Here is a 27,689-nt window from a genome sequence, read left to right as displayed (position 1 = left end):
ATTCGTCAAAGGTGATGTTACCAGTCAGGATGCTCTCTATTGTGGATGAGTAGACACATCATGGCTGCAGCCAGGCCACCATAGAAGATGATTTAAGGTGGTTGGTCTTATGCCGGGATCAGACTACATGAATTCAGCCAGATTTTCCTCTGCTGTCTGTGTGAGAATGTGTGAATGTGAGGCACAATGTGAGGCATAAGTTTGGATAAAAGCGCTATATAATGCAGTCCAAAAGCAGTGCAGAACGCCGCTGCACGTCTTTTAACTGGCACTCGTAAATATGACCACATCTCACCGATTTTATCCTCACTCCACTGGCTCCCCGTGCACTTTAGGATTCATTTTAAAATTATTTTATTTGCTTTTAAAGCTCTTCATGACCTTGCCCCACCCTACCTCTCTGAGCTGTTGCAGGTCTATACACCTTCTCGCTCTCTCAGGTCAGCTGACCAGCTGCTCCTAGTAGTGCCTACAACTAGGCGTAAGCTCAGGGGGGACCGTGCCTTCTCCGTTGTCGCCCCCAAAATGTGGAACGAGCTGCCACTGCAGATTAGGCAGGCCTCATCACTGCCCCGTTTCAAAGGCCTCCTTAAGACCCACCTTTTCTCTCTGGCTTTCGACACCATGTTAGCTTGTTGATTTTATGATCTTATTGTCTTACTGTGTTGTTGTTGTATCGTTTTGTTACTGTGTCCTTTGCTTTTAAATATATATTTTTTTAAGTACTCTGATCTATTTAAATTTGTATTGCTGACTATGTTTACCTTTTTTTCTTCTCTTTTTTGGTACTCTTGTTTTTTAGTTTTTTTTTATCTATTTTTAGTGCTGCTTATAGTTTTTAATATGCTCCCTCTGTACAGCACTTTGTGCCCCTGTGGCTGTTAAAGCGCTTTATAAATAAAGTTGGATTGGATTGGATTGGAGTCCATATGAAAGCCAAAATATTGCGTAGTCTGATCCTGGCATTATCTTTGGGCTTTATCTTAATGAGCAAGATAAGCCATCAAAGTCGGGCCGTCAAAGCCAATAAACAATGGATAAGCATAACAATGGCCTGAATATGATTTATCTTCAGCACACCATCATGTGGCTGGCTGTAATGACTAAATCGATCCTGTATGTGATTATCACTAATGAGTAAGTAACAGTGACACTGACTACCAATTTGGGCTACTTCTTTTGAGGTTCCAGCATTCTTCTTGAGTTCTTGCAGTACTTCTTCCAGTTGTCAAAGAGGTTCCTGGTCCGCTTAGCTGATGCATTTTCCTGCATCAAGGCTTCTACATCAATTCCACTAGTGTTTTTACCTTGAATATTGAAAACCCATCCCATTGATGAAGGCGGAACAGTGAATGATCATTTCATTTATATAGCGCTTTTCAAAGCACTTTACAATGTAGGTGGAAATTGCCTCCTTCAAGACCACTGTGTAGCTATGCAGGCTCAATGGCTACCATACACTGTGTAGCACCCAATCTTGGGCCATGCAGGCTCAATGGCTGCCATACACTGGCACCAGGCACACATCACAGTACACAATAGCTGAAAGGCTCAGGAGACAAGGACTGATATCAGCCAATTAAAGGAGAGAGATGATTAGGTGACCTTGATGTCAGAGACCTGATTGGGAATTTGGCCAAGAACGTTCTTTAACAACCTTGGTTTAACGCCTCATCCAAAGGACGGCACTCACAGCTGTACGATGCTCCTATCACGGTAACAGGGGCATTGTTACTGCCAAGGACAGAGGACAGAGTGCCACACCACTTTCCGACAGCAGCCTTGGCCCGGGGCTCGAACAGGTGATCTTCCGATCATGAGTCCGGAGCTCTACCCATCTAGCCACGCTGCCAGACAGTGAGTCTAGAGCGAGAGCAGTTTGAGTGGCAGGGCAGCGAAGCAAGCTGGAGTGGACTCTGTACACAAGTCTGGGAGTGCGAGCTGTTCTCATAACCTAAACCTTTCTAAACATAACCTAAATAAACCTAAACCCTACAACTTACACTGTGGTGAAACCAAACACTGACACAGCCCATGCCTAGTCATTGTTTATCTTCTTTAGTAAAATAATAAATAAATAAATAAAAGACTGGGGTAGTATATAGAAATAATGGTTAATCTGGCAGACATTAATACCCACTTGAGTTTATGAAAGGTCAGTTATACCATCTTGCATAATACGCTGAAACCTCCTCCCAACAACGCTGCCCGATAAGACCACCTGTCGTATTGGCAGAGCAGCACGAGTCACTGATCAACTAGGCCATATCACTACATCATGTGAGGGAACAATGACAAGACCTGGCCTATGTGTACTCTGATGAAATCTGAAGTGTCAACAGAGCTATTCTGGAACGTAGTCTAGACGTTTGTCTAATTGCTTGCAGAACGCTTCATCTTTGGAAAGGAATGGCGTTGTGTGCACAAAGGCCACCTGCACCCCCCCCCCCCCCCCCCCCCGAGATCCATGAATGAATGAATGAATGAATGAATGAATGAATGAATGAATGAATGTGAATGAATGAAAACTTTATTTAACAGATTGCAGAATGGGTACAATACAGTACGGCTCATCAATACACACAATTGTTAAGGGGATGCAGACCAGAGGAAGACGTTTGTCTTGTTTACATCAGGGTCCCCCATTTTCAATTCATATTGACATTTATGACATACACAACATACATGACATTTATGGCATAGGGACATACAGGTATTTAGTACGGATACATTTGTGACATGAAGGGTATTCAAATATACAGTACTGTTACCCATAGATCCTGACAGAGTATATGATGGGGAGGGGACTGTACATTAGGAGGTGGGATATATAGATATGCTGAACGGGCCTCTGGTCATGGTCATTCTGCAGCAGTAACAGGCAGTAACTAACGGGCAGTGTGAGGTGAACGGTTAAAAGAGCACAGGCTCTTAATGTCTTGTGACAAGCATGTGCTACTTAAGTGCTAAATCGTGTTGCCTAGTTATCGCCAGCATTTTGATAGTTACAATACTGCTCGCAGTATGCCGTCAGCACACTCTTTGTTATCTACAGTAGTTGTTCATTGTAAGTTTGCTCAAAGATCTGTGTTTTTATTTAATAAAACTAGCTAACGAACAGAGAGTCTATGCCTATCTATCGGATACCCAACCTCTCACCACTTGAGGTCCCCATTCATGAAACCAATACTCAATAGGGCAAAGACCACATTGGACACAATAGCTGTATTTGCAATATTCACGTCAAGGTTTACTCATTTGACTTTTCCCAGGTATAATAATCTAATTCAAAATGTGTTGGCCATTCTTGAATCAAATGTTGTCGCTTTCCCTCGCCAAAACCTCATACACAGTTGTCAGAGTGCATAATAACCCTTAACTAAGGTTATAAGCAAACCAATTCTGATTGATCAGCTACTGTCAGATACTGTATGCCTGATCACCTGATGCACGTGGCCAACGCACAATCCATGTAACAATCCATCCACAATCCATGTAAAATGGGGGACCCTGATGTAAACAAGACAAACGTCTTTCTCTGGTCTGCATCCCCTTAACAATTGTGTGTATTGAGCTGCAGGTATTGTACCCATTCTGCAATCCGTTAATAAAATGTTCAATCAATCAATCAATCACGTACGTTCACTTGTGATTGATGGATGGAAGCCTAAAGTGATTGTTACCACTAACAGCATGGTTAATAATAACGAGATTAACAGTTATTTCTAACCCACGTAAAGACGTACGTGTGGTGGGGGGGAGCAGAGACAGTGAATGCAATTGTATAACTATATTGTATGCAGCTGTATTAGTTACTCCGTTAGTTAGTTAGTTACCTAACGTTAGCTGCCTAGTAGCCATCGCACAGGCGCATGGTTCAGTTGATGCTGGCTCTGATTTGATTAACAATACATTACATACATGAGCATGGATAAAATCCTATAAACTTACGCCGAAACTTCTTTCCCACTGATGATTTGAGCTGGCATCGTTGGGCTGGAGTCGCTGGAGAGAGAGTCCGTTCAGTGATACTAGCAGCAGACAGGTCTGTCACTTGCACTCGTTTGACTGGAAGAGCGCGGTTCAGAAAAGTTTATTATCTGCATGGACGTTGTTGGTGAATCTGTCTCCGACGCTACTAACGTAGGTTGGGGTCATGAAGCCAGCAGTACGAGTTAACATGTCCGTAGAAACTTTCAAGAATAACGTCAAACGTAACATCAGGGGGGGCGGAATAAATATGTGGGCGGGATTTATTCATCCGCTGTCAACCTTGTCAGCGAATCATTTACCTCTAAAGAAATGTTGGGCAGGTCGTATAAACCAATACAAACACGCGTTCTTGTATCCCACCCACGTGGAGGAGGATACTCGGATGTTCAGCACATGCTATGTCGTAGACGACCAGCAGATGGCAGCGTTGCGTTCGCCCTGGTTTAGTCCCTCTGTCAAAAAAAATAAATAACAGCGGTGTGTTTATGGGCGTAACTTGACGTCCACTCGAAGATGTGTTTTGAACCTCGCAAAGGTGCCAAATTTGACAAGAAAACACAAGAAATGTATTCGGCTGTGCGCCGGAAATAAGACATGAAGAAATACAGAGGACGATGGAGAGTCGATTTTGTGTTCTGAACGACACCGAAGACTTAAAAACGCTCATTTCAAACACCGAGGATAGTCTGCAATTCGAAAGGTAATGTTGGGCTCGTTGCAGCTGCTAGCTAGCTTGTTAGCATGCTGGCCTCTCTTACGGCGCCGTCTATTCCCTGAAGCAGGTCATTTAGCTCGTTTGGGTTGAGGAGAGCCTTGCTTCTCTCTAATACACAGCCTCGTTGTTATTCCATACTTAAGCGTTTAGTTTCTAGCTAACAAGCAATGAAGCTAAAGATTGCACCAGGCTCTGGCTATGCATTGGCGTGCGTACGTGGACGCATCCCCGTCCAGATAAGATGAGTAGACTGATTTCTATGAGCATAACGCTGAGAATCGTTACCTCCCACAGTCATCATAACACCCATTTCATCAGTCAGAATATGTTTAACAACAACAACGCATTTGTTTTCTCAGGTCCAAGACATTGTTTGAGGAGATTCGAGCCTCACTCAATAATAATGACGAGGAGGACCGCTCCTTCTGGAGGCCTGTGCTCCCCTGGGGTGGCGTCTACACCATCAGGGCAGGACGGAAGGCCATCTCCTGCACCCCCCTGTACGTCAAGATCAACTTGAAAAACACATGCACCATCGACGGCTTCCTCATGATCCTGTACGTGATTCTACGGGACAACCAGGGCTTTTCTCGGGAGGTGGGCATCTTCCTGGGCAAGCAGTTTGTGGAGCATTTCCTCTACCTGATGGACTCCTACGACTACACCACAGTGAAGATGCTGTGGATCTGGAACAGGATGTCCAAGAGACAGTACCGCTCGGCGGTCCACCTCGCCGCCCTGGAGATAGACTTGTTCGGCAACGAGCATGAGAACTTCACGAAGAACCTGGAGAGCCTCATGACCACCATGCAGGAGAGTCTGTGTACTAACTGGACCTGCCCGGCCCGCTTCCAAGAGCTCATCCAGAGGACAATCGACATCAAGTAAGCCTTCTGAATGGCTGCAAGAAACGAGTGCAACCGCAACGCCTCTCATAACATTCTCACCCAGTTCAGTGTCTTGTTCGCCGTGGTAGTTTTTGCACACAAAAAGGCACTTGTAAAAAGCAAATCTACATTTTACCAATGTGGTGGAACCGACTCATCGATTATATCTTAGACAGATCTCCTGATCAAAATATAGGTTTAATAGTAAAAACAATTAATACAAATTAAATGTGGGTTAAATGAGCTTGGGCTGAAAGGAGTGCTCTGAAGAAGAGGCAGAGACAATTGAGCTTATGTATAGAGAGGGGTTGGGGCCTGTAGCCTTTGGCCTCTCAGCTAGGTGTGAACTAAACTATTGTTTGGGGCAACCAAAGGGGATTCCTCAACACCAAGCATCTACATTACATTGTTTCAAAATAGGAAGCTATGACTTGAGAACGAATTCAGATGGACGACTGTGTTCAAACAGGACGCCCATGGCCCTAATCTTACTGTCACCAATGTTTTAAGTCGGCTAGCGCATGCACCTTCGTCTTCAAGTGGGTTGCATATCTGTCCCTCGACACGCCGTCCCAAAACTAAAATAATCTCCAGCTGTCTAATTGAGAGAGATGAGATGAAGGGGAGGAGTGTGTTCCCGACTGACTCCACCCTTCTCCTGTCTCTGGAGGAGCCTTATAAAGGCATGTTTACCCACAGCGTGCACTGTTTAGACTATGAATTATCTATCCTAAATCACAGCTCAAACTGTTTTTGTTAAAGGTGCTCTACTCAGAAAGGAGGCCTGGGTGGATGATGAGCACAGTCTTTGTGAATCTCGCCGCTGGCCGACTTGACTTTGTTCTCACACCTCTGACCGTTTCCTTCTCCCCAGCCCCCCTCAAGAGCTGCCTCACAGAGATCCCATCCAGTCGGCCGTAGATGAGTTCTTCTGCTCCAAGATCCTCCTCTGTAAAGAGCTGGGGTGAGACAGACGCTCAGTAGAGGGTCCTGAATGAAGGGTGAATGAAAAGGTGCACTCTGTGTGATTTTCGATTGTTTTGGAATGAGGACTGTGTATGTGTGTATAGACTCGCCCACATGCAATTGACCTATCTAAAGCCCTGCCCTCTTTTCTTGATCCTCCAATCACAACAGTTGTGATTGGGAGGATCAAGAAAAGAGGGCAGGGCTTTAGATGGGTCAATTGCGGGGAAATAAGCACATCATTTTTAAACGGCTAAATCAACACTGTCCTCATTGCCAGCCCAAAAGGGTGAGGATTGTGAAGATTCTAGGATTATCCTCTGCTAAAGAAAGAAAGTCACAGGATTTTGTTGACTCATTGATTATTTGATTTAATGGACACATCTGAAAACTTGTGCTCCTCACATGAAATCATACAGAATGGTCTACTTAAAGGATCAATACGCGGCCGCAAATTTCTTGGCAACATTTTAGATTTCTTATTATATCTCGAGTCGACAGTAATCGACAGTAAAAAAAGACGTTTGTGAGTCAATAAGTCAAATGATTGGAAGGAGTGAGCTGTCTATAAAACCCTCTTGTGACACTGTTATTGGGACTGGGTGATGTATGTCAACAATATAAATACTAGTTGCACACAATAAAATAACTGCCAATTAATCTTTTTTACATTAGATAAAAGTAAAATTTGCAGAAATTCTATTATCACAATTTAGTGACTTTCTTTTATTTATATATATATAAATAAAGGTGCAATGGGCTGAGAGAGTTCTCTCAGAGGGTCTTCTGCCACGGACCTCCACCCTTCGTCATCCTCAACATGCAGCTGTGGAAGTCAGAGGAGCTGTCTTACGTTCCCTACCATCTAGCTCTCTCCCAGCACAGGTACAACGCCCTCACACTGTGACCACAGCACCTGGGTGTGTGACACTACCACTGTACACCTGAAAACAATAATGATGTTGTTCACTATTATTCACAGACTGTCTTTTGAACATCCCTCCACTCAACAACATATTTTTTCCTTTTCGATTAGATTAAATGTATTGCACAAATACAAGTACAGAGTACCAGAGTGCAAAGGAGCAGTAAAGTGCATTGCAGTATACAGTACACCATGTCAATGTGTATATATGACAAAGCTATGGACTAAATATACTGAGCTAATGTGGTTTAACTAACTTTATTAGGTATGTATGGGTGTGTATATACAGGTATAGATGCATGTGTATATACAGTGTTATTGTACATTGTTATTATACAGTGTTATATAGTGTTATATGGATTGACTATAGATGAAAGATTATAGGCAACAGAAGTTCATACAGTATGGGTTGAGTATAGGCAACAGAGTTCAGAGTTCATACGGTATGGGTTGAGTATAGGCAACAGAGTTCATACGGTATGGGTTGAGTATAGGCAACATAGTTCATACTGTATGGGTTGAGTATAGGCTTCAGAGTTCATACTGTATGGGTTGAGTATAGGCAACAGAGTTCTGAAGTGAAAGGGAGTGAAAAAAGAGAGGGGAGGGGCGACTGTCACCGTGGTGCAGAGTTCAGCGAGATGATGGCTATGGGGAAGAAGCTGTTCCTGAGCCTGCTGGTCCTGGAACTGAGATTCCTGTAGCGCCTCCCAGAGGGAAGGAGGGCAAACAGCCTGTGGTTGGGGTGGGGAGGTGTCCTTGATGACACTACTTGTGTTGGACAGTCTCAATAGCAGGGAGTGATATACCGGTGAATGATGCGTTGGGTGGTTTTCACCACCCTCTGCAGTGCTTTCCAGTCCGAGGCAGAGAGCAGTTGCCATAACAGACTGTTATGCGGCCTGGTATTATTATTATTATTATTATTATTATTATTATTATTATTATTCTGCAATAAGAACGGTATTATCACCGATACGTCCCGCTGTGTCCTTGTGTGTATGTTTGCCTTTCCCACAGGTATTCACTGGAGGGCGCCACACTCTTCAACAAGGAGGAGCATCACTACTCTGCGGCCTTCCAGATAGACGGATACTGGATGCATTACGACGGCCTGAGGAGCGACAACCTGATCCTGTTACACAAGCCCCCCGAGCTGCTGCTGCTCTCCTCGCTGGTCTACATCCGTGCCTCCGACAAGTGAGCCCATCTATGATCTCAACTGGAAGCACAATGGTCACTAAGGGACACAAAACATTTTTAGAAGAATTGCACAGCTTCGCTCTCCAGACTGTTCTACTGAAAACATTCTACCACCCGTCACCTGGTTGGTTGTCTCATCATACCCGCCCTTTAAAGATGGCATTAAAATAATCATTGTATTACCTAATCATAAACATGCCATTATAAATACTATTCCATAGTTAATAATCGCTTCCTTCCCTGTCGGCTGTCACTTTTGTCTCGTCACTCTAGATTGCTGTTGAATTACTTGTGCTCTTATTTTGCCTGACTGCTTGCAGAAAGCTCACTGTGCAAAATGTATATTGCTTCTCCTTTTTGGGCATGCTTGGAATCCAAGAATATAATGGACTATAATAGTTCTGGGCTAGTATGCATAAATGATACACCACTGATTAATGCACTTCATACATATACAGTCAGTGGCAAAGGGAAAATGTCTCAGACAGGTTAAAGATTTTCATCATTGTTCATTGGATTATGCCATTGGTTTTGTTTAAAGCAACCATGTATGAAATGTTGTTTAAAGCAACCATGTATGAAATGTTGTTATGTATGTCTCATGAGTGGGTATTGGGATGACTTGCATAGGGAATCTATATTTCCACATGACGTTTTCTAGCATGGGTTGTGTATGTAGTGTTGCTCTGTGTGCCTGTCAGCGTTACTCTTTCAAACATTCATGCATACTAACCCTGGCCTCAAATCAAACTGGTGCTCTCTTTAGATTTACACTGTGTTTTTCAACAGGAACAAAAGAACAGCCAAACTTAGCCAGGCTTTGCTTCTTTAATGTCATGTTTTGTCTTAATTTGTCTTGCTTTTTTGTTTTTAAATTGTCAAAGTCGGGGGAAGATAAACATTTCAGACGGTACGGAGTGAATTTGTTTGACTCGACACAAATTAAATTCTCAAATTGTATAAATATTGAATGCGATCTGAAATGTGCATTTGTCACTAGTATGCTTGTATAGCTGCATATGCATGGGGAAGCTTGCACGCCTTCAAGGGCAGTTAGTTGATACCATGTCCATTTCTAATGAGTCTACATCTCAGCCAAAACTGCAATCTCACATCACCATAACATTTTATTTGACAAAAGTTTTAACTAGGGATGTCCGATATTATCGGCCGATATTGGCATTCAAATGTGATATCGGTATCGGGTTTTCAAAAAAAAATTGTATAACCTTTATTTACCCAGGCAAGCAAGTAAGAACAAATTCACATTTATTTATTGTCAAAAAAGTATGCATAATGTTGTGTTAATTCCACAACAAGAGATATGTAATGTTAATTACCTGAAATTATTCCGTTTTTTGGGGCGGGAAACCCTGCATATATCTGTATCGGTTGATATCTGTATCGGAAATTAAGAGTTGGATTATATCGGTATCGGTAAAAAAGCCAATATCGAGCATCCCTAGTTTTAACTATTAAATGTTATCTCCAGGAGTTCTCAGTATCCCATAGTGCCTTGTCATTTTAAATGATATTGTAAAATGTCCATAAAATTGTGTAAATTAGTGTTCCAATTGTCTTTTCTATGCAGTCAAGTCTTTTCAAATGGCAATACAAATATTTTCTATATAATAAACTTGTATGTTTTGTTTTGTTGCACTTTGTTGGTAGCTAATATAGCTATAACAAAAGACAGAACAACGGGTCACCTTTTAAGGCAGGCATTTATTCATTTTAACTGGGTACAACTGCACCACACAAACAAACTGGCTAAAACGTATGTAAAATGTATTAAATTAAAACACGATTTAAAAAAAAAAGTGTGTGGAGGGAGGGATAATAGCTACTGCTTCTATGTTTAACATTAGGGTTATCTTGTACTTCCAGTAGTAATCCACAGGATATAAAAATTCAAGACGATCACCTCGGACACGGTTCAGACATGCGATGGGGAATGTGAAAAGAAGCTGAGTGCTAGATCTGGCTAACATTGACATCAGTTTCAAAAGGATCTCTTTCTGATCTAAAAGCAGGAGAGGCAGTCCTTTCCAGACCACCTTTCTCTGCATTCTTTAGTTAAAACGAGCACTTTGGTGACAGTGGTGGTAAAACGAAGACATTGGTTAGGCCATGAAGGAGAGAAAAAAAAATACAAGTTATGAACTTCACACATTTATACATCCTTTTTGCAGATTCACGTTTTTCAGATTTCATCAGGTTCTCTCCAAGTATCAGTAAAGAATCGGTATACTTTGAAATGAATGGGTTTTTTTTTTTTTTTTTTAAATGAACAGTTAATACAGTTTGTGTGAGACATGCATGTAACATAGATGCTAAATAAACAATGGCAGCAGTGCACAATCACGCCTGCATGATTAGTGCTATCGCTAATGGTATGGGGAAGGGGGGTTACGTTAAACATCAACAAATAAAACGGTTCACAATAAAACATGAGGCAAAAGACATTTGCAAACAGACTAATGTTATAGAACCTGAACTATACAAAGTTAGCATTATAAATAGAATGAGACATCAAACTCTTCAATCACTCAACTTTCTCAAGTCAAATTACATATTTGCAGTATCGTGTTTGGTTTGTGTTCAATGAATGCATGAAAACAATCGATAGTAATGAACACACGCACTGTATGGTGACAAATAATCACAGAGTTCCAACATCACAAAGGACATGTGATGCATAAAAAATAAACTATTTTCATAATTACATGACACCCTTGCCGGTTTGCCACTTAAATCCAGTGACTATTCTTGTTGCTACTGGTTTGGGAGGGGTACTGTTCGTAAATTATTTCACTGAAACGTTTTAAGTTCAAGGTTCCAACGTCAAATTGGAAGGAGCACAATCTTGCGCGCCGCTTAGCGTTGCAAGTGGGCTGGATTCCATTCAACGTATGCCTTGTACAGATGCACCTGCATGCACAACACAAGCAGTGGGAAATGACAGCACGAGATGCCAGGCAGGATGACACGAAAGTACTGTTCCGACGTTTCATCAGGCAATCATTCATACCGAACAACGTGAAAAGACCAGACATGCCATGTGTGATGTCATTACAGCAATAGGACAGATGCCTTGGCCTTTTTTTTTTTTAAAGAGGCTAAATTAAATAGAAAAATTAATCAAAATGAATTAATCAACAGAAAATAAGTTATTGCATCATCTAAATGCCATCGGCCTAAATTAAACCTATTTACAAATTACAATGTGTATCAAATAGTTTGGTAAGTGCAATGCAGAGCTCTGTTAAAGTTTCCACACATGTGCAAACATCTGTGTACAATGCAACTCCAACTAAACTTTCAAAACAAAAACAAGACTCAAAATGGACACACACACAAGCTTTCTTCTACTAGTATATAGTACGCTCCATCCATTTCCTCCTCACATTGCCAGGTCTTGCCCTTGGGTTTAGCTCAGGCCAGGCTGTACAGAAGGCCTCAGTGGGCCTGAAGTGGAGACTATTCCCCAGGGTGACGGAGTGAGTGGGCTTAGCACAGGCCATGGGTCCTTTATGCCCTCCACACAACAGCATGAGGGAAAGGCATATATACATTAACAGTGTGGGGGAAACAAACATTAAAAACAAAACACATTTTGATTGTGGCACATGGGGGGGGGGGGGGGCTATTTGTGGCACGAGGTGGAAAGTTACAGCAGACTTGAGAAAAGCAGATGGCTATTTTGGCACTTCTCTCCAGGCTGTGAGTGGATGCCTACCATCCGTTCCGGGGAGCGTGTGAGCCTCATGTGGCCGACTGGTCTCAGACCAGTTGGCCACACGAGGCTCACACATGCCCCACGGAGGGGCTGGTAGGCCAGCACAGAGCAGAGGGCATGAAGAGCCAATCACATGCGGGACAGGTCGCGCTCGGCGCCGACCCGGGGGCAATGGGGCGTTTCGAGACTTAGAAGGAAGGTTGCGACAGTGTTTCACGGGAGCCGATGCTCATGTGATCTCATTGGAAAAGAAGAGATGAATATATATAAATCAGTATAAACACAGGCTTTACATAAATCAAAGTGCACAAACTTAAAAGATTAGGAAATAAGGACAGATGTTTGTGGTTCTCCAACCACAGGGTTTCCCTTTAAACACGACTCACTGCTTTCTTTCTTTTATTGCATGAGAGGGGCGGGGGCGGTTAATTTAGATTCAGGGCCTTTTTTAAATGTACACTAATACGTAACCAACACCTCCCTGACACACTCGACGGGGAAACAAAGGTTGGCATTCTCGCGTTGTAAATGAGATGCAAAACAGCCGAATCCTGATTTCTAAATATAGCACCAGTTAATATCGTGTAAAGTGAAAAGACGGCCCCCGGATCACATCGATGGAGCGCGTGTGATGTTGAGCAAGAACAAGACCACGGGGGGTTCTGAATGGCCCACAGGGTGAAGCAGGGCGGCAACAAGTGCTCTTGGGAGAATTTACCTATCTCAAGCCACGCCCTCTTTTCTTGATCCTCCAATCGCAACTGTTTTTCCGAGGGAAGCAATAGTTGCGATTGGAGGATCAAGAAAAGAGGGCGTGGTTTGAGATGGGTCAACACATCAGGGGTTTGTTTCATCATTTACATCCCATCAACCCTCAAATCAAGTTACGTGTACACACACACACACACACACACACAGATATCCCATGACTAGTGACCCAGTGCAGAAGAAAACATTTACAGGCAATGCACTAGAGGATATATTCATATATATATATATATATATATATTTCATTTTTACTATTTACAAGAGAGAAAAAAAGGCAGCCCTTTTTAAGTAAATATAAAGATTCCGATTTCTTCTCTTTATGTGAAGCACTGATTTCGATACGGATGTCTCAAGCTCAGTGTGTGTGCGTGTGTACCCACTCACTAAGCCTGAGATTTAGTCCTGCACACACACACACAACAGAACAAACTATCTGACATGCACATACTCCCGAACACACACACACACACAAACTTGGCCAACGGCCACGTTTTCCATACGAACACACAAGCAAAACTGTAAAGGTTCTACAAAACTGGAACACATGTTCTGCCTGTGGCATGAAAATGTATATAAAATAAAATAAAAATAAAATAAAAAAAATGAATTAATGGCATCAACACAAAACGTTAAACATTAACACAGAATGTCAAAAAGGATGAAACGAAAGTGACAAGATTTCTCCCACAATCCTCTGGGTAATGGCTCAGAGTCCTCGTGGTCCAGCAGCAGTTTGAGTGGTCGTCTCCTCGTCTCTGTGGCAACAGCCATCCCATCGTCTCAGGGCTGTACGCTAAGCTTTTTCACTAGGGGCACACTTGCCCCTAAATGAGAAATTTAGGGGCAAAGAATATTTTTTAGGGGCAAATTTTTAAATAACAATTTTACCATTATAGTGCAAAAAAATATGTTCCTCCTGCCTCATTACTGTGGTCCTTTTATTTAACATTTAAGTGCGTTTGTTTTCAGGTTTGTATCTTTTATAATGAACCAACTGAGAAAGTGTGTAAATCACTAATAGAACAAAAACAACAAACTGTGTGTGTGTGCGCGCGAGCGCTTGTAGTGCTCCTTGAATGAGATCACCACAACACACACACCATTGCATTAATCAGGAGGACAAGAAACTCTGCATACCTTTGTTTCACAATGAAAAGTGCTTTATAAATAAAATGAATTATTATTATTATTGTAAATAACCCCATGAAAGGTTTATTATTTTTATGGGTAATTACCCGCTTCATATTTGTGATGTTACTGGTTTCAGGGTGTGCCTAAAGTGATCAATGTGTTGGGCCATTTATAGAGATCTATGCCAATTAATGTTTATGTATATCCGGGACTTTTTTTTATAAGAATTGAGAGGCCTACTACGGTATGTGTATATGTGACCTTTATTTTGAAAACAGTGTTGCGACGCAACCTTGTTTACATTTGCGCTTTTGACAGTGAAATGTTCAGTTCAACTTAGCTCGAAGGAAAGACTAATCAAAAAGCTTTAATTGCCCCGTATGAGGCTCTTACGGTAGGACTTTTGATTGTTTATAGAAGTGGAATGTAATACTATGCAAAACGATAAATAAACAGTGATTTTACCAGCAGTAAGTTGCAAGCCACTTTCATACAGGGAACCGTGACAATTATTAGTATTATCTTATTTGCATATTGTCTCATTATTAGATAGATAGGTTGATACTTTATTGATCCGTGGAGGGAAATTTAAGTAGACACTACAGTATTTAAGTATTGAAAAACGTCCTAATAGTGGGCTACTCACCTAATACATGGCTGAGCGTTAGAAGTGTCCCGTGTCCCCGTCATTGTAATCATCACTGCCAGATCCGACTTAATTTAATCGGCTATGGTCTCTTATCATCTCTCCACATCGGATGTGGTTGTCATAAGATGGACTGATATTCGCTCCGTTGTTCTTGCAGAGCAAAATTAGCGGCTTAAACTTATTGAAAGGAAGTTCTTATTTGGCGATGCATAGCCCACATTCAGTTTCGATGGTTCGCTAGGAATTATGGGATTTAGTGTTGGATGTATGGACTCTACGCAGACATGGTATTTAATCGCACGATAGACTACAACTACCAAGTTGCGTGGCCCAGATTCACTTCACACGCAAATCTTTTTGTCCACACAGGCTATCGCAGTAAGTTCATTTGCCGACATATTCTTTCATAGCACCGCAACATAATGTCGCACTGTACAGCCCTGGTTGTAGGCTAATGTTTTACTATTTTTTTTTCTCCAATTTGTATGGATTAATTTAGGAGTGAAATGCGAATGAAGGGTTGAAATCACTACTCGCAAGGTTGCCCCCAAATATTATTTTCCACTCGCACGGGCCAAATTAAGGGGCAATTTGCGATAATCTCGTCGCAGTGTACAGCCCTGCCGTCTCCTCCTCGTATCCGCACAGGACTCCCTCCTTTTCTCTGGCCATCTCTGTGGTCCCTTATCCAGCCAGGCAGGCAGGCACATCCATCCATCCAGCGCTCCCTCCCTCTCCCTCTCTCTGTGTGGGTTCTCCATCAGTGTGGCTCCCTCTTCAGCCCCCAGAGGATGAATGCGGGGGAAGGGGAAAGACAAAAAAAAAGAAAAGCCTTTTTGTCCAAGTCTCCTCTTGTGGAGTCCTAGCTGGTGGGGGCTGCGGGTCAAAGGGCCGTCAGTGTCTAAGTCTCCTCTTGTGGAGTCCTAGGCGGCGGGGCCGTGGGTCAAAGGTCAAAGGGCCGTGAGTCCAAAGTTACAGCGACAGTACATCATACCGCTGGAGTCCAGCCAGCTGTCAGTGATGGGGTCGTAGCGTTGGACCGTGTTCAGGTAGGATGACCCCGAGTGACCCCCCACCACGTAGAGGTAGTTGTCCACAATGGCCGAGCCCACGCCTGGAAGGAAGACGCAAACCATCCACAATCAGAACAACTGTACCAAATATGAAGAATGTACTGGACATTTTGTCTTGGGGGACAGTGGCGCAAAGACAGCTTACAAAGTTCCAGTGCGTTAAGACATGGTATAATGACAGGCTCTTAAATCCAGTACAAATATCTATTGTTAGAATTAACCAACTGTGAATCAAATAGGCTCTTAATAAAATCACCAAGAGTTACTCCAAGCCTTTAATCAAACAGACAGTAGTCTGATCATCTGAATGATGTACAGTACGTATATCCCGCAGGCTTCCCGACTCACCAGTGCGTGGTTCATTCATGGGCCGGCAGGCCGTCCACTGGTTCTGATGGGGATCGTACCTCTCGATGCTGGACAGGTGGGATACCCCGTTGTGTCCGCCCACCACGAATATGAACCCTAACATGACCCCGACTCCAAAGTTGATCCTCTTGTCTGCCATGGGGGCTACCATTTCCCAGGCATCCTTGCTCGGGTCATAGCGCTCCACGCTGTGGGACGGAGACGGCACAAGGTTAGAAACATACACTGATGAAGTGCATAATGATGCTATGGCTGTGTTGTGGTGCAGGATGACACCGGAGAACCTCCAGTTGGTGTACAAAACATATTTGCTATAGGTCTAAGTCTAATTCTTTAATGAGCTAAACCTGTTTTACAATAGGTTTGATACCATGGCCCAAAAGTACTCAAAACCTGTGCCTCTCAGCTGTGTGATGTGCTCCAGCACATATTCAATATGAGCCTGAGGCTGCAGAGAGTCCCGACACTGTGGAAAACCTCCTGTGTGGTCCCCGTCCCCAAGTGCCCGCGTCCCAGCACGTCCAAGGACTACAGGCCGGTGGCTCTAACCTCTCATATAATGAAGACCATGGAGAGGTTAGTCCTGGAGCAACTCCGCCCGGTGATCAAACCCCACCTAGACCCACTCCAGTTCGCCTAACAGCCCCGACATGGGGGTAGAGGATGCTGTCATCTACCCGCTGAACCGAGCCTACACTCACCTAGACAAGCCGGGGAGCACTGTGAGAGTCATGTTCTTTGACTTCTCCAGTGCTTTTGATACCATAAGGCCTGGGCTGCTGGGTGAGAAGTTGGAGGAGATGCAGGTAGAGGCCCCCCTGGTGTCCTGGGTTGTTGACTATCTGACGGGCAGACCACAGTACGTGCGCCTACGGAGCTGTGTGTCAGACAGACTGGTCAGCAACACCGGGGCCCCGCAGGGGACAGTCCTCTCTCCCTTCCTCTTCACCAACGACTTCCACTATCGGTCAGAGTCCTGCCACCTTCATAAGTTCTGATGACTCTGCGATAGTGGGATGTATAAAGGACGGTGATGAGAGGGAATACCGGGAACTGGTAGTGGACTTCGTCACATGGTGCGATAAAAACCACCTGCAGCTAAATGTGGCGAAGACCAGGGAATTGGTGGTGGAGCTGGGGAGGAAGAGTGCACCTGTGACCCCCGTTTCCATCAGGGGAGTCGATGACTCGATGTGGACATGGTTGAGGAGTACAAATACCTCGGTGTGCACATCGACAACAAACTGAACGGGTAAAAACACGCAGAGGCACTGTACAAGAAGGGCCAGAGCCGACTCTACTTCCTCAGAAGGCTGAGATCATTCAATGTCTGTACAAGGATGTTGAGGATGTTCTATGAGTCGGTGGTGGCGGGCGCCTTCTTGTACGCTGTGACCTGCTGGGGCAGCGGACTGAGAGCAGGGGAGACAAACAGGCTGGAAAAGCTGGTCAGGAAGGCCAGTAGCGTGGTTGGGGTGGAGCTGGACTCCCTAGCGAGGGTGGCGGAGAGGAGGAGCCTTGCTAAGCTCCAGGCCATCAGGGAAAACCCCTCCCACCCACTATACACAGACTTGGCTGACAGGAGGAGCATGTTCAGTGCTAGGCTCACACTACCAAAATGCACCACTGAACGGCACAGGAAGTCCTTCATTCCAACAGCCATCAGACTATACAATGCATCACTGTGCCTCACTGCATCACTGAGCACAGAGTGATAGTTACCATCTTCCTGGACTCTTATTTTTGAAACAGCACTGTGAAATACTACACCTACTGTAGACCTCAGTATATTTTTACTGTATTTATTTACTGTCTATTTTATTACATTTTTATTCTACTCTTATCTTAGGCAATTTGATTTGTTTTGTTATTCTTATTCGTGACCTGTTCTGTCTAAATGTTTAATGTTGAGCAATTTGCAGTGTCAAATTTCCCTCTGGATAATAATTATTCGTGACCTGTTCTGTCTAAATGTTTAATGTTGAGCAATTTGCAGTGTCAAATTTCCCTCTGGATAATAAAAGTGTTTCTATTCTATTCTATTGTATCTTATATCATCATAAATCAAAGCTATTTTGAGGTGCTGTGAAACAAACATAGATATGCCTAAGATATATGCCTGGTATACATTTGTAAAAAAAAAAAAAATGACCACCTGCCTTTGTAAACAACAACAACAGAGAAGCAGTAACCTTTCAGGTAGCGTTATAGCTTGAAACACAGGGACCCCATTTTCAATACAAGTCTTTTTTGCACCTGTTGGATTTAACGTTCTCAGTCTGCACTATTTTGACCCAAGTGACTCCTGAATTGAAGGACAGCTAGTATCAATATCTTCAAGGAAAAGGCTCCAATACATAAGTAGCGCCTGATGCATAGTTGTTCTTGTTAAGCTGATATCATGTCATCTCTTGATCTTCCCTGACGAGGTCAATGCAAAGAAGGCAGTGTCCCTATTAGGGTTGTTGAAACCGCCACCACTCTCACCAACCATAATACCCTTTAGATTATGTTCAGAATATTCTCTCTCCTTTGAGCTCATAAATAAATGTTTATAACCACCGACAGACTTCTGTATTTCTGCAGCTTAACCAGTATAGTATACAGACGGCAGTATAATGAAACTTGCTAAAAATAAAAATAAATACAGTCGAACACAATGGTACATCACTCCCTGCAATTGAGACTATTCATCACACGCAACAGTGTCCGAGTAAGGCATGCAGCATGGTCAAGTTTTGCCCTCCTTCCCTCTGGGAGGCGCTACAGGAACCTCCGTTCCAAGTCAAGCAGGCTCAGGAACAGCTTCTTTCCCTCAGCTGTCATCTCTCTGAACTCTACCACGATGACAGCCCCACCCCCATACCGTATAAACTCTGAACTCTGTTGCCTATACTCAATTTATACCTGCCTACTGCCTTCACTGTCTACAAGTGCCTTACACTGTAATCATAACTACCTACCTCAAACTATAGTCTACACATATAACTCTGTATGATAGCATGTACAATAATGCTGTATATATATTCATATTTACTGTATATATACTTATCCACATCCGTCTGAATATACCTGGCCTGCATATAATCCTTTAAGTTATTAGTTGATTTTAAAGTTCCATTTCTGTGACAGCTCACAGCAACACTGTTGTATGAGCCGTAGCACACAAGAAATTTTAACGTCATCGTTTATGCAAATTATCCTACAGAAATGTGGTGCTTAAAGGGATATTTCACATTAGTGAAACTTCAGCAGTCTTACCTCAGAATTACACAAATTAATACTTCTGTATAGTTTGTTTATGCTTCAGAAGTATGATATTTAGACTTGGTCCCCAAAATGTATGGAAGTGAACACCTGGGAGGAATGGTGGTGTTGACAGCAGATGACAGGGACAGCACAGCATGGTCGCTAGCTTACTTGTAAATTACCGTAGATTGAGCTAAGAATGCTGGATTTTGATAGTTCTACTAAAGTGAAATATCCCTTTAAAGTAGACCCACTACTGCTCATATTGTTTTTTTTTTATCTACTTTTTCTCCCATTTTCTATTTTTCTCCCATCCCAATTTCGTATTATCCAATTCTACCCTCCCCTGTCTCGAACGCTGTTAGGCCATGCCTCCCACAGGCCGGCTGCAATGTGGACGAAGCCTTGCATCACGCGTCCCCTCCGGTACACGAGGAGGCAGCCGTCGCATCTTTTCACCTGTACAGCGCAATCTCTCAGCGGCGAGGGTCTGCGTGGGAGGGTCACGCCTCCCCCGTTGCTTCCTGATTCTGCTGCGCAGGCGCACCAACCGACCTGTAGGAGTCGCTGTCCACAACGTCCGATCCCCACCCCACCAGCTTCCCACCCCTAACACTGCCAGCATATCCTGCATTAGTGGCGAGCGCCTTGCCCACTGCGCCACTTAGCCGCCACTACTGCTCATATTGAAATTACTTCAATCTCTCAGGTAAAGAATGGAAAGAACATTGAGCATTTAATACCTACCATGACACAACTGGTTTAATGATGCCACTTATGGCAGTCCTGAATTACCCTACAAGAATCAAAGTGACGAAACCCTAGACAACATGGTCGGAATTGCCTCAGCGTATCTACGGGCAGACAGGCTACTGGGGAATGAAAAAGAAAAAACACTCCCCAAAGATTTTCTGTCCAAACACATTCTCCTCTGGGGGTTGGGGAGTCAAGGAAACTAGCAACAACAGAGACACCCCTCTCTAGTGAGCCACAGGGACAACAGAGGGCTAAGGTTCTGGCACATAAACTAACCAGCAGCAGCACACGGGTGACTTTCCAAGGGAAACTTCAGCAGCCACTTGCCTCTGCCGAGATCCCCCTCCACTCATTAACAGACCAGCGGCTGTTTTCTCAGCAAGAGTTCACATCCTTCACTTGTCTGCCACTTCTGTTAGATCACTGTGAGGTAGGGCTTTTCATTACAAAACACGACTAAGCTGAACAGGAACTGGCTTTAAGGGGCATTGAACCTTTCCTGTGGGATCCAAGCTCATGTATAAAAGGTCTAATATAAAGGTCTAGAGAGGGTACTATAAACAGCATAACTTTACTGGTGTCGGAAATGTCATCTGTAGGAACAAAGAAAGGTTTTAGAGGCCTTTTTGATCATATGACTTTCTGTATATTTCAAAGAAAGAAGAATCTAGACCACTCTGCCCCTCATTTTAGGGGTTGAAGGGCAGAGGAGTTGTGCTATGTGATAAATACAATGGATCTTATATAGTAAAGTATAGGGATGAAGGGCAGGAGTTGTGCCATGTGATAAATACAATGAATCTTATAGTAAAATATACGGATGAAGGGCATTAGTGTTGTGCTATGTGATAAATACAATGAATCTTATATAGTAAAGTATACGGATGAAGGGCAGAAGTGTTGTGCTATGTGATAAATACAATGAATCTTATATAGTAAAGTATACGGCTGAAGGGCATTAGTGTTGTGTGCTATGTGATAAATACAATGAATCTTATATAGTAAAGTATACGGATGAAGGGCATTCGTGTTGTGCCATGTGATAAATACAATGAATCTTATATATAGTAAAGTATAGGGAGGAAGGGCAGGAGTTGTGCCATGTGATAAATACAATTAATCGTATATAGTAAAGTAAAAGGTGAAATATAAAATAAAACTCCGTAATAATACTCAAGGCAGATGCAAGCCATTTCTACAGAGAGACAACAAAATAGCCTAACACTATACCTGTTCATGTGAGCTGGGCCGTAGCCCCCGATAGCGTACACCATGCCATCCAGCACGGCGGTGGCAAAGCAGCTGCGGGACTTGGTCATGGGCGCCACAGGCTGCCACTCCTTCATCTTGGGGACGTATTTCTCCACCGACTGGAGGTAGTACTGGCCATCGTAGCCCCCGAGGGCGTACAGCTCCCCCGCCAGGACCACCACCCCCAGCGTGCTGCGACACTCGGCCATGCGCTCCAACGAGGACCAGGTGTTGCTGTCGGGGTCCCAGCTCTCCACCGTGCTCTCGTGTCTCCGGTAGCTAATGCCCTGTCTCATGTGCGTGGCGATGCCTCCCACCACGTACACCTTCTGGTCCAGCACTGCTACTCCAAACTCATACCGGGGTACGCTGAGAGGGGCGAGTCCAATCCATGAGTCTGTCTGAGGAAAATACATTTCCATACTGCGAGAGAAAAAAAATGTAAAACACTCAATATATTACAGTTATACACATAACATATCAAATCAGCACTGACATACAGTAGGTTGAATCATTGGCTATAGAGAGGGGCTTAAAATGTACACCAGTGGTACCCGGCAATACCTTTCCAGGGTGGCAAAGAGTCCAGCCTTGCCTCCCACCGCGAGCAGCACTTTGGGAGCGCACCGCGGCCGCGTGGACAGCACCGTCTGGTAGGAGAGCCGGTGCTCAGGCATGAAATGGTACTTGAGAGCCTCGTTAAGCAGGTGCTTGCACGCGTGGTCATCGCGTATCAGGTGGTTGGCCTCATAAAGGCGGGTGAGGAACTTGACGCTGAGCAGAGGCAGGCGCACACAGTGCAGCAGCTGGGCCAGGTGCTGCTGTCGCTCCGTCACGTCGTATTTGATCCAGGACTCCAGGGCGTAAAACACAGTCTCCTCAGTGACCACCTTAAGACAGTCGTTGGACACAATCTCATCCAACTCGGCCCTTGTGAGCTCAAAGAACTCCTCCGTCTGGCACACTTCCTCAAAGTTCTGGCAGATAAACTTGGTGGCGGCCAGGCACAGGTCGTGGCAACCGTATGTCTCCGCGAAGCGGGAGATGCCTATGCAGTTGCCGGCATCCAGCTGGCTCTCTAGGAAGGAGCAGCACTCTTTAAGCACTAGCTTGACCTGGAGCAGGTTGGCAGCCGGTAGTAGAGATTCCACGGTTTCCTGGGAGATGAACACTGTGCCAGTGTAGGCGTACTCCACAATGGCCTGGAAAAGAAAAAGGAAAGGTGTGAGAGCTTCAGAAAAACAATATTTTATCAGTGCACCCCTAAAATAATGTCATTATTGTAACCATGTAAGGCATTTTTACTTTATTGGACTGACAGAAGAGAACGGCGGGAAAGATGGGAGGTGGGCAGCATGCGACAAAGGCCACGGGCTGGATTTGAACCCACTGACTCACTGAGCCACTAAAACTCCCCTCTGTGTTGTTTTTAGTGTACCTGTAGTGCTGCCTCCTCAATGCACTGGAATTCCACCTCAGAGGTCTCCTTCTCCGATAGGTTGCCCGTGAACATGGCCTTGAAGTAGGGACTGATGCTGGCCAGCACCACTTTGTGGGCATGGATCTTGGAGTCACCCACGCGCAGTACAATGTCACATAGCTCATGGTCCTGTCGCAAGAGCTGGAGGCCTTGCAGCAACTGCTCAGAGTGGGGCCGCGTCAGACTGGCAAGCATATAGGACTGGGCCTGCTGGTCCATCTGTGAGAATAGAATTTCACACATCAATAGCATGTTGACAACATATTAAATATAATACTACCTTATTGTAATTCTCAACACAACCGGTGACAACAATAAGTGGTGACCAGTCAATTAAAGTGAATCCAGATGAACACACTCAAGTTAGTTCTACCACAGGTTGGCCCACTTTGCCAACCTAAGGATGGCTTAGAGTAGACGACAGAGTACAGCAACTTGCAATGGGCCTGGTCTACAAGATACACTACAAGACCAAGGTACCCATGTACATGTCAAAATACTTCCCAAAGGTCAGTGAATACCACGATCATAACACCAGAGGGAGCTCCACAAATCATGTTAAACCCAGATTCGGCTCAAACAAGGGACTAAACACGTTTCGCAATTATGCCACATCAATGTGGAACGCCCTACCCAAAGCTGTAAAGGAATGTGAATCACTACCCACTTTCAAAAACACTCAAAGAACACCTACGGGAGACTGCAATTCGAAACTGGCCCCTACAAATGTCCTAACCCAGTTGTACAGTAAAGACCAAGTATGGCTTTGTCAGTATTCCAATGTACAGTGTACAGTGTGTGTGTCCCCTACCCCCCCCCCCCCCCCCCTCCAATGTACAGCCCCACCCACACCCACCCCACCTACCCAACCTCCTCCAATGTACAGTTTCTATGTCAAATGTATATACACTCTTTTTCTGGACACTTTTTGTATCACAAACAGTACTGTATTTGCAAATCTGGTATGTCATAATAGATAGAAGTACTGTCTATCTGTATGTCGTGTGTGTCATATGATGAATTGAAAATGGGGGACCCTGATGTAAACAAGACGAAAGTCTTTCTCTGGTCTGCATCCCCTTAACAATTGTATGTATTGAGCTGTACTGTACTGTATGTATTGAGCTGTACTGTACTGTACCCATTCTGCAATGTGTTAAACTTTTCAATCAATCACAACTAAATGTAGTACTAAACATGTACAACATGATGCCGTGGTGGATGTTTTGGAACCTTCCGAGAATTATTCAGAACCAATTGACCAACTACCCAATATGACGGTGTGTGGCTACTAGGAACGTTAGCTAGTGGCTCTCGCTAGGTAACGATGTATCATAATAACGTTACAGCAAGTCGTCCCCTCCTTTAGCAACACACCGCTTGAAGACATCTCAAGCGCGTATTTACAAACACCTTCTCTTGTATCATGGCTACTTGCGTGACAGCAACCAACGCACCGTTTATCTAAGTTATTGTTATTATAACTTGCTTCCGTTAGCTAGCTGAGGTTAGCTTGTTGACTGAGGCCTCGATCTGAACGAAGGACATGTCCATCATTGTTGCCCATCCATGGCTCAAACTCACTCTGCTTAGCTAACGTTACGTTGCGTTTCAGTACAAATAACACGCTCAAAACGGCATTGTTAGGTAGATAAGAAATATGTGTTACAACGAAACCCCGTTTACATTGTCATTAGTTAGCTAACTATTCGATTCCAGCAAGTAGACAGTGACTGTTTCTCCATGTCGTTGCACTGCAGTGCACACAGGTTAGCTGCTAAAAATAAACACAGCTAACTGGTAAGCTGCTGCATCATTGATTGATATAACATTACAGCAACATGGCTGACAAATGCTAAATGTAATAACAATAGCTGTCAGATATGCGTTAGCTACCTCTTCAAATCGCTGTCAAATGCAGGAAACACAGACCTGTATTGCGCGTCTTCGTGCCGCTGTCAGAGGGTCTGCAGCAGTGGAGTTCAGCGGCGGTCTGACTGACAGGAACCCGACCACCAGCAGCTACAGTTACAGCGTTACAGCAGCGCGCTGCCAGAAATAGCAGCCACACTTCCGGTGGTTTCAAAATAAAGGCATGAATGAAAACAAAGATATTGTTTTGTTTAGTTTATTTGACAAAAGCATGAGTCATGACTCATGTGCATTCAGTGTCAATGATAACATGATATTCCAATGTACAGTTTTGCTTGTACAGTTGTACAGTTTCGTCCCCCCCCCCACCTAACCACCTCCAATGTACACCATGGTCCTCCTTGCTGTTACTGTGACAATACAATACAGATAAAGATATTTCGTTTATTTACATGAAAACATCTTAAAAAATACATTAAAAAAGACAGTCCCTCCATAGGGCCTTGGACCTCGCCCCTATTTTTAACAATCATCTATTCCTGCCTTCTTGCACCGATTCAGCCTTTCAAGTCTGGTTTGACAAAGGGATAACCACATTTAAAGATCTCTACGACCAAGGGACCTTCATGTCTTTCTCAGACCTCTCAAAGAAATTTGACCTTCCCAAATCCCACCTGTTCAGTTTTTTTTTCAAATTAGGCGCTTCACACAGAACCAAAACCGCAAATTCCCTAGTCGTCCTCCAGAAACTCTTATAGACTCACTAATGGTTCTCAATCCGGGAAAAAAACTGCTAATTTCTAACATCTACTATCTGGTCACATCAACTCCGCTACGGATACCCCAGTAACCGGCCCTAAGGACTCTAGGTAGCGTGAGCTGGGAATAGAATTGCCCGATGAGTATTGGGGTTGGGTTCTGGATTCTGTCCATTCGTCTTCCATCTGTGCGAGACACGGCCTCACACAGTGCAAGATTGTACACAAAGTCCACTACACGAACTCGAGGCTGTCTCGAATTTACCGTAACATCACTGACTCATGTAACAGATGCAAGCAATCTCCCGCCGACCATACCCACATGTTCTGGTCCTGCCCCAGCCTTGCCCCATTTGTTACAATCTACCTGGACCTGCCCACTTCCCCCCTCCTATTCAGAGACTTATCCCTGCTCCTCACCTCCCCTCACACTCTCTGGGACTCCTCTCATCATCCACCCATTCGGAGTATGGGAAAGCCTAATCCACCTTGTAAAGAAAATTCTGCTACCAATCACAAAACAACAAACACTTGATGACGAAGCCTTTTAACAGTTCTTTTTTTTATCCACTTTTTCTCCTCTTTTTCTATTTTTCTCCCATCCCAATTCCACTGTGCCAATTCTCCCCTCCCCTGTCTTGAACGTTGCTTGCATATTCCCCCCACTGACCGGTTATAGGGAGGATAGAAGCCTTGCATCACGTGTCCCCTCCGCGTGAACACTTAAGGCAACTAACATGCACTTCCGCGTTTCTCTGATTGGCCAGCGCTCTCCTTCGTGAATACCAGCCGCTCTACGCTCGTTCCCTACGCCGGAGACATGAGCCTCCAACGAGTGACGCGCCTCTCTTCTGATTGGCCGAGCGCCTTCCGCGTTTCTCTGATTGGCCGAGCGCGGCTCCCCCTTAAGCTCCAGGAGAGAGGAGAGAGGCTGAAAACCCGCAGTTCTTGCCCGACTGATGGGAGCCGAATCCTGATGAATACCCCCAAAACATGGAGGTCCCGAACGCATGGAAGTATTGATTGCGCCGTAACGAATCATTAAAAAAATATACCGTTAACTGGAATATGTTGTGCCTTTACACATATGTTGGCTTATGTAATTGGTTTGTCATGACAAACTAATAAAAAAATCGCGATTTACCCGGTGGCTACAACAACACACAGTGTATGTAGAACATGGTACAGTAAGTGGGGAGTGTAAACGCTTATAGTTAAAGACAGTAGAGCTTGCGTATGTTCGATAGGGCTTTGATTCAAACCGGTGCATGAGATGAGGTTCTATATGTAGAACATGGTACAGTAAGTGGGGAGTGTAAACGCTTATAGTTAAAGACAGTAGAGCTTGCGTATGTTCGATAGGGCTTTGATTCAAACCGGTGCATGAGATGAGGTTCTATATGTAGAACATGGTACAGTAAGGCGCGTGTAGTGTAAACAGTGATTCGCACCCCCTCAATGTACAGTGATTCAAACCCCCTCAATGTGCAGTTTCTGACAGCCGTGCTGTGTTGTCACGCGAAATAACGTTATGAATAAAACGCGAAATAACAGCATATAACGTTACAATGTACAGTTGTGGGGAGTGTGTGGTAAATTCCCAAACCATAGATCTCATGATTAACTAATGTGTAGAAATACTTGGCCCTCAAAACAATAATTCATAGATTGTGTGTGTGTTTACATAGACTGATTGCCATGGTAGGCACACAGGTCGATTTACATGATTCTATCTACGACAGGAACCGAGAAGGGCCGTCTGCCATGGCCTGGGACAATGGGCTCTGTAAGATCAAAACAAAGACCAAAAGGTCACATAAACATGTTATCTCGCTGGAGTTTCCTGTCACACACACACATAGACTCACACACACACACAGACACACACACACTCACACACACACA

At 44.1% G+C, this 27,689-nt stretch overlaps 3 protein-coding genes across 5 annotated transcripts in view; 1 reads left to right on the top strand and 2 right to left on the bottom strand.

Annotated features, from left to right (window-relative positions):
• The window catches only part of mthfd1b (methylenetetrahydrofolate dehydrogenase (NADP+ dependent) 1b), a 60,749-nt gene extending 56,680 nt beyond the window's left edge, over positions 1–4,069 (bottom strand). For 2 of the 3 annotated variants that reach the window (XR_014619483.1, XM_084310117.1), the window contains exon 1: positions 3,952–4,069. Coding sequence is in view for 1 of the 3 variants with exons in the window: in XM_084310117.1 (XP_084166243.1) it covers positions 3,952–3,989 (38 nt within the window). In the remaining 2 variants the exon portion in view is untranslated. The remainder of the gene's footprint in view (positions 1–3,951) is intronic. The other variant, XR_014619484.1, reaches the window with a different exon arrangement.
• Positions 4,070–4,494: 425 nt separating this feature from the next.
• On the top strand, positions 4,495–10,274 carry dorip1 (dopamine receptor interacting protein 1). The gene is made up of 5 exons (XM_084310068.1): positions 4,495–4,693; positions 5,068–5,592; positions 6,470–6,559; positions 7,312–7,446; positions 8,507–10,274. The coding sequence occupies exons 1-5, from the start codon at positions 4,608–4,610 to the stop codon at positions 8,688–8,690; spliced, it is 1,020 nt and encodes a 339-aa protein (XP_084166194.1). The 5' UTR covers positions 4,495–4,607; the 3' UTR covers positions 8,691–10,274.
• A 126-nt stretch (positions 10,275–10,400) lies between these two features.
• klhl28 (kelch like family member 28) lies at positions 10,401–25,147 on the bottom strand. The gene is made up of 6 exons (XM_084310563.1): positions 25,087–25,147; positions 23,113–23,373; positions 22,239–22,876; positions 21,654–22,097; positions 16,398–16,606; positions 10,401–16,090 (listed from the first exon to the last, which is right to left on the bottom strand). The coding sequence occupies exons 2-6, from the start codon at positions 23,371–23,373 to the stop codon at positions 15,927–15,929; spliced, it is 1,716 nt and encodes a 571-aa protein (XP_084166689.1). The 5' UTR covers positions 25,087–25,147; the 3' UTR covers positions 10,401–15,926.
• Positions 25,148–27,689: the final 2,542 nt, after the last annotated feature.

Source organism: Notolepis coatsorum, assembly GCF_963971535.1.
Source record: "Notolepis coatsorum genome assembly, chromosome: 3".
In the NCBI taxonomy this organism is placed as follows: domain Eukaryota; kingdom Metazoa; phylum Chordata; class Actinopteri; order Aulopiformes; family Paralepididae; genus Notolepis; species Notolepis coatsorum.
This window is presented reverse-complemented; position numbering and strand designations above follow the sequence as displayed.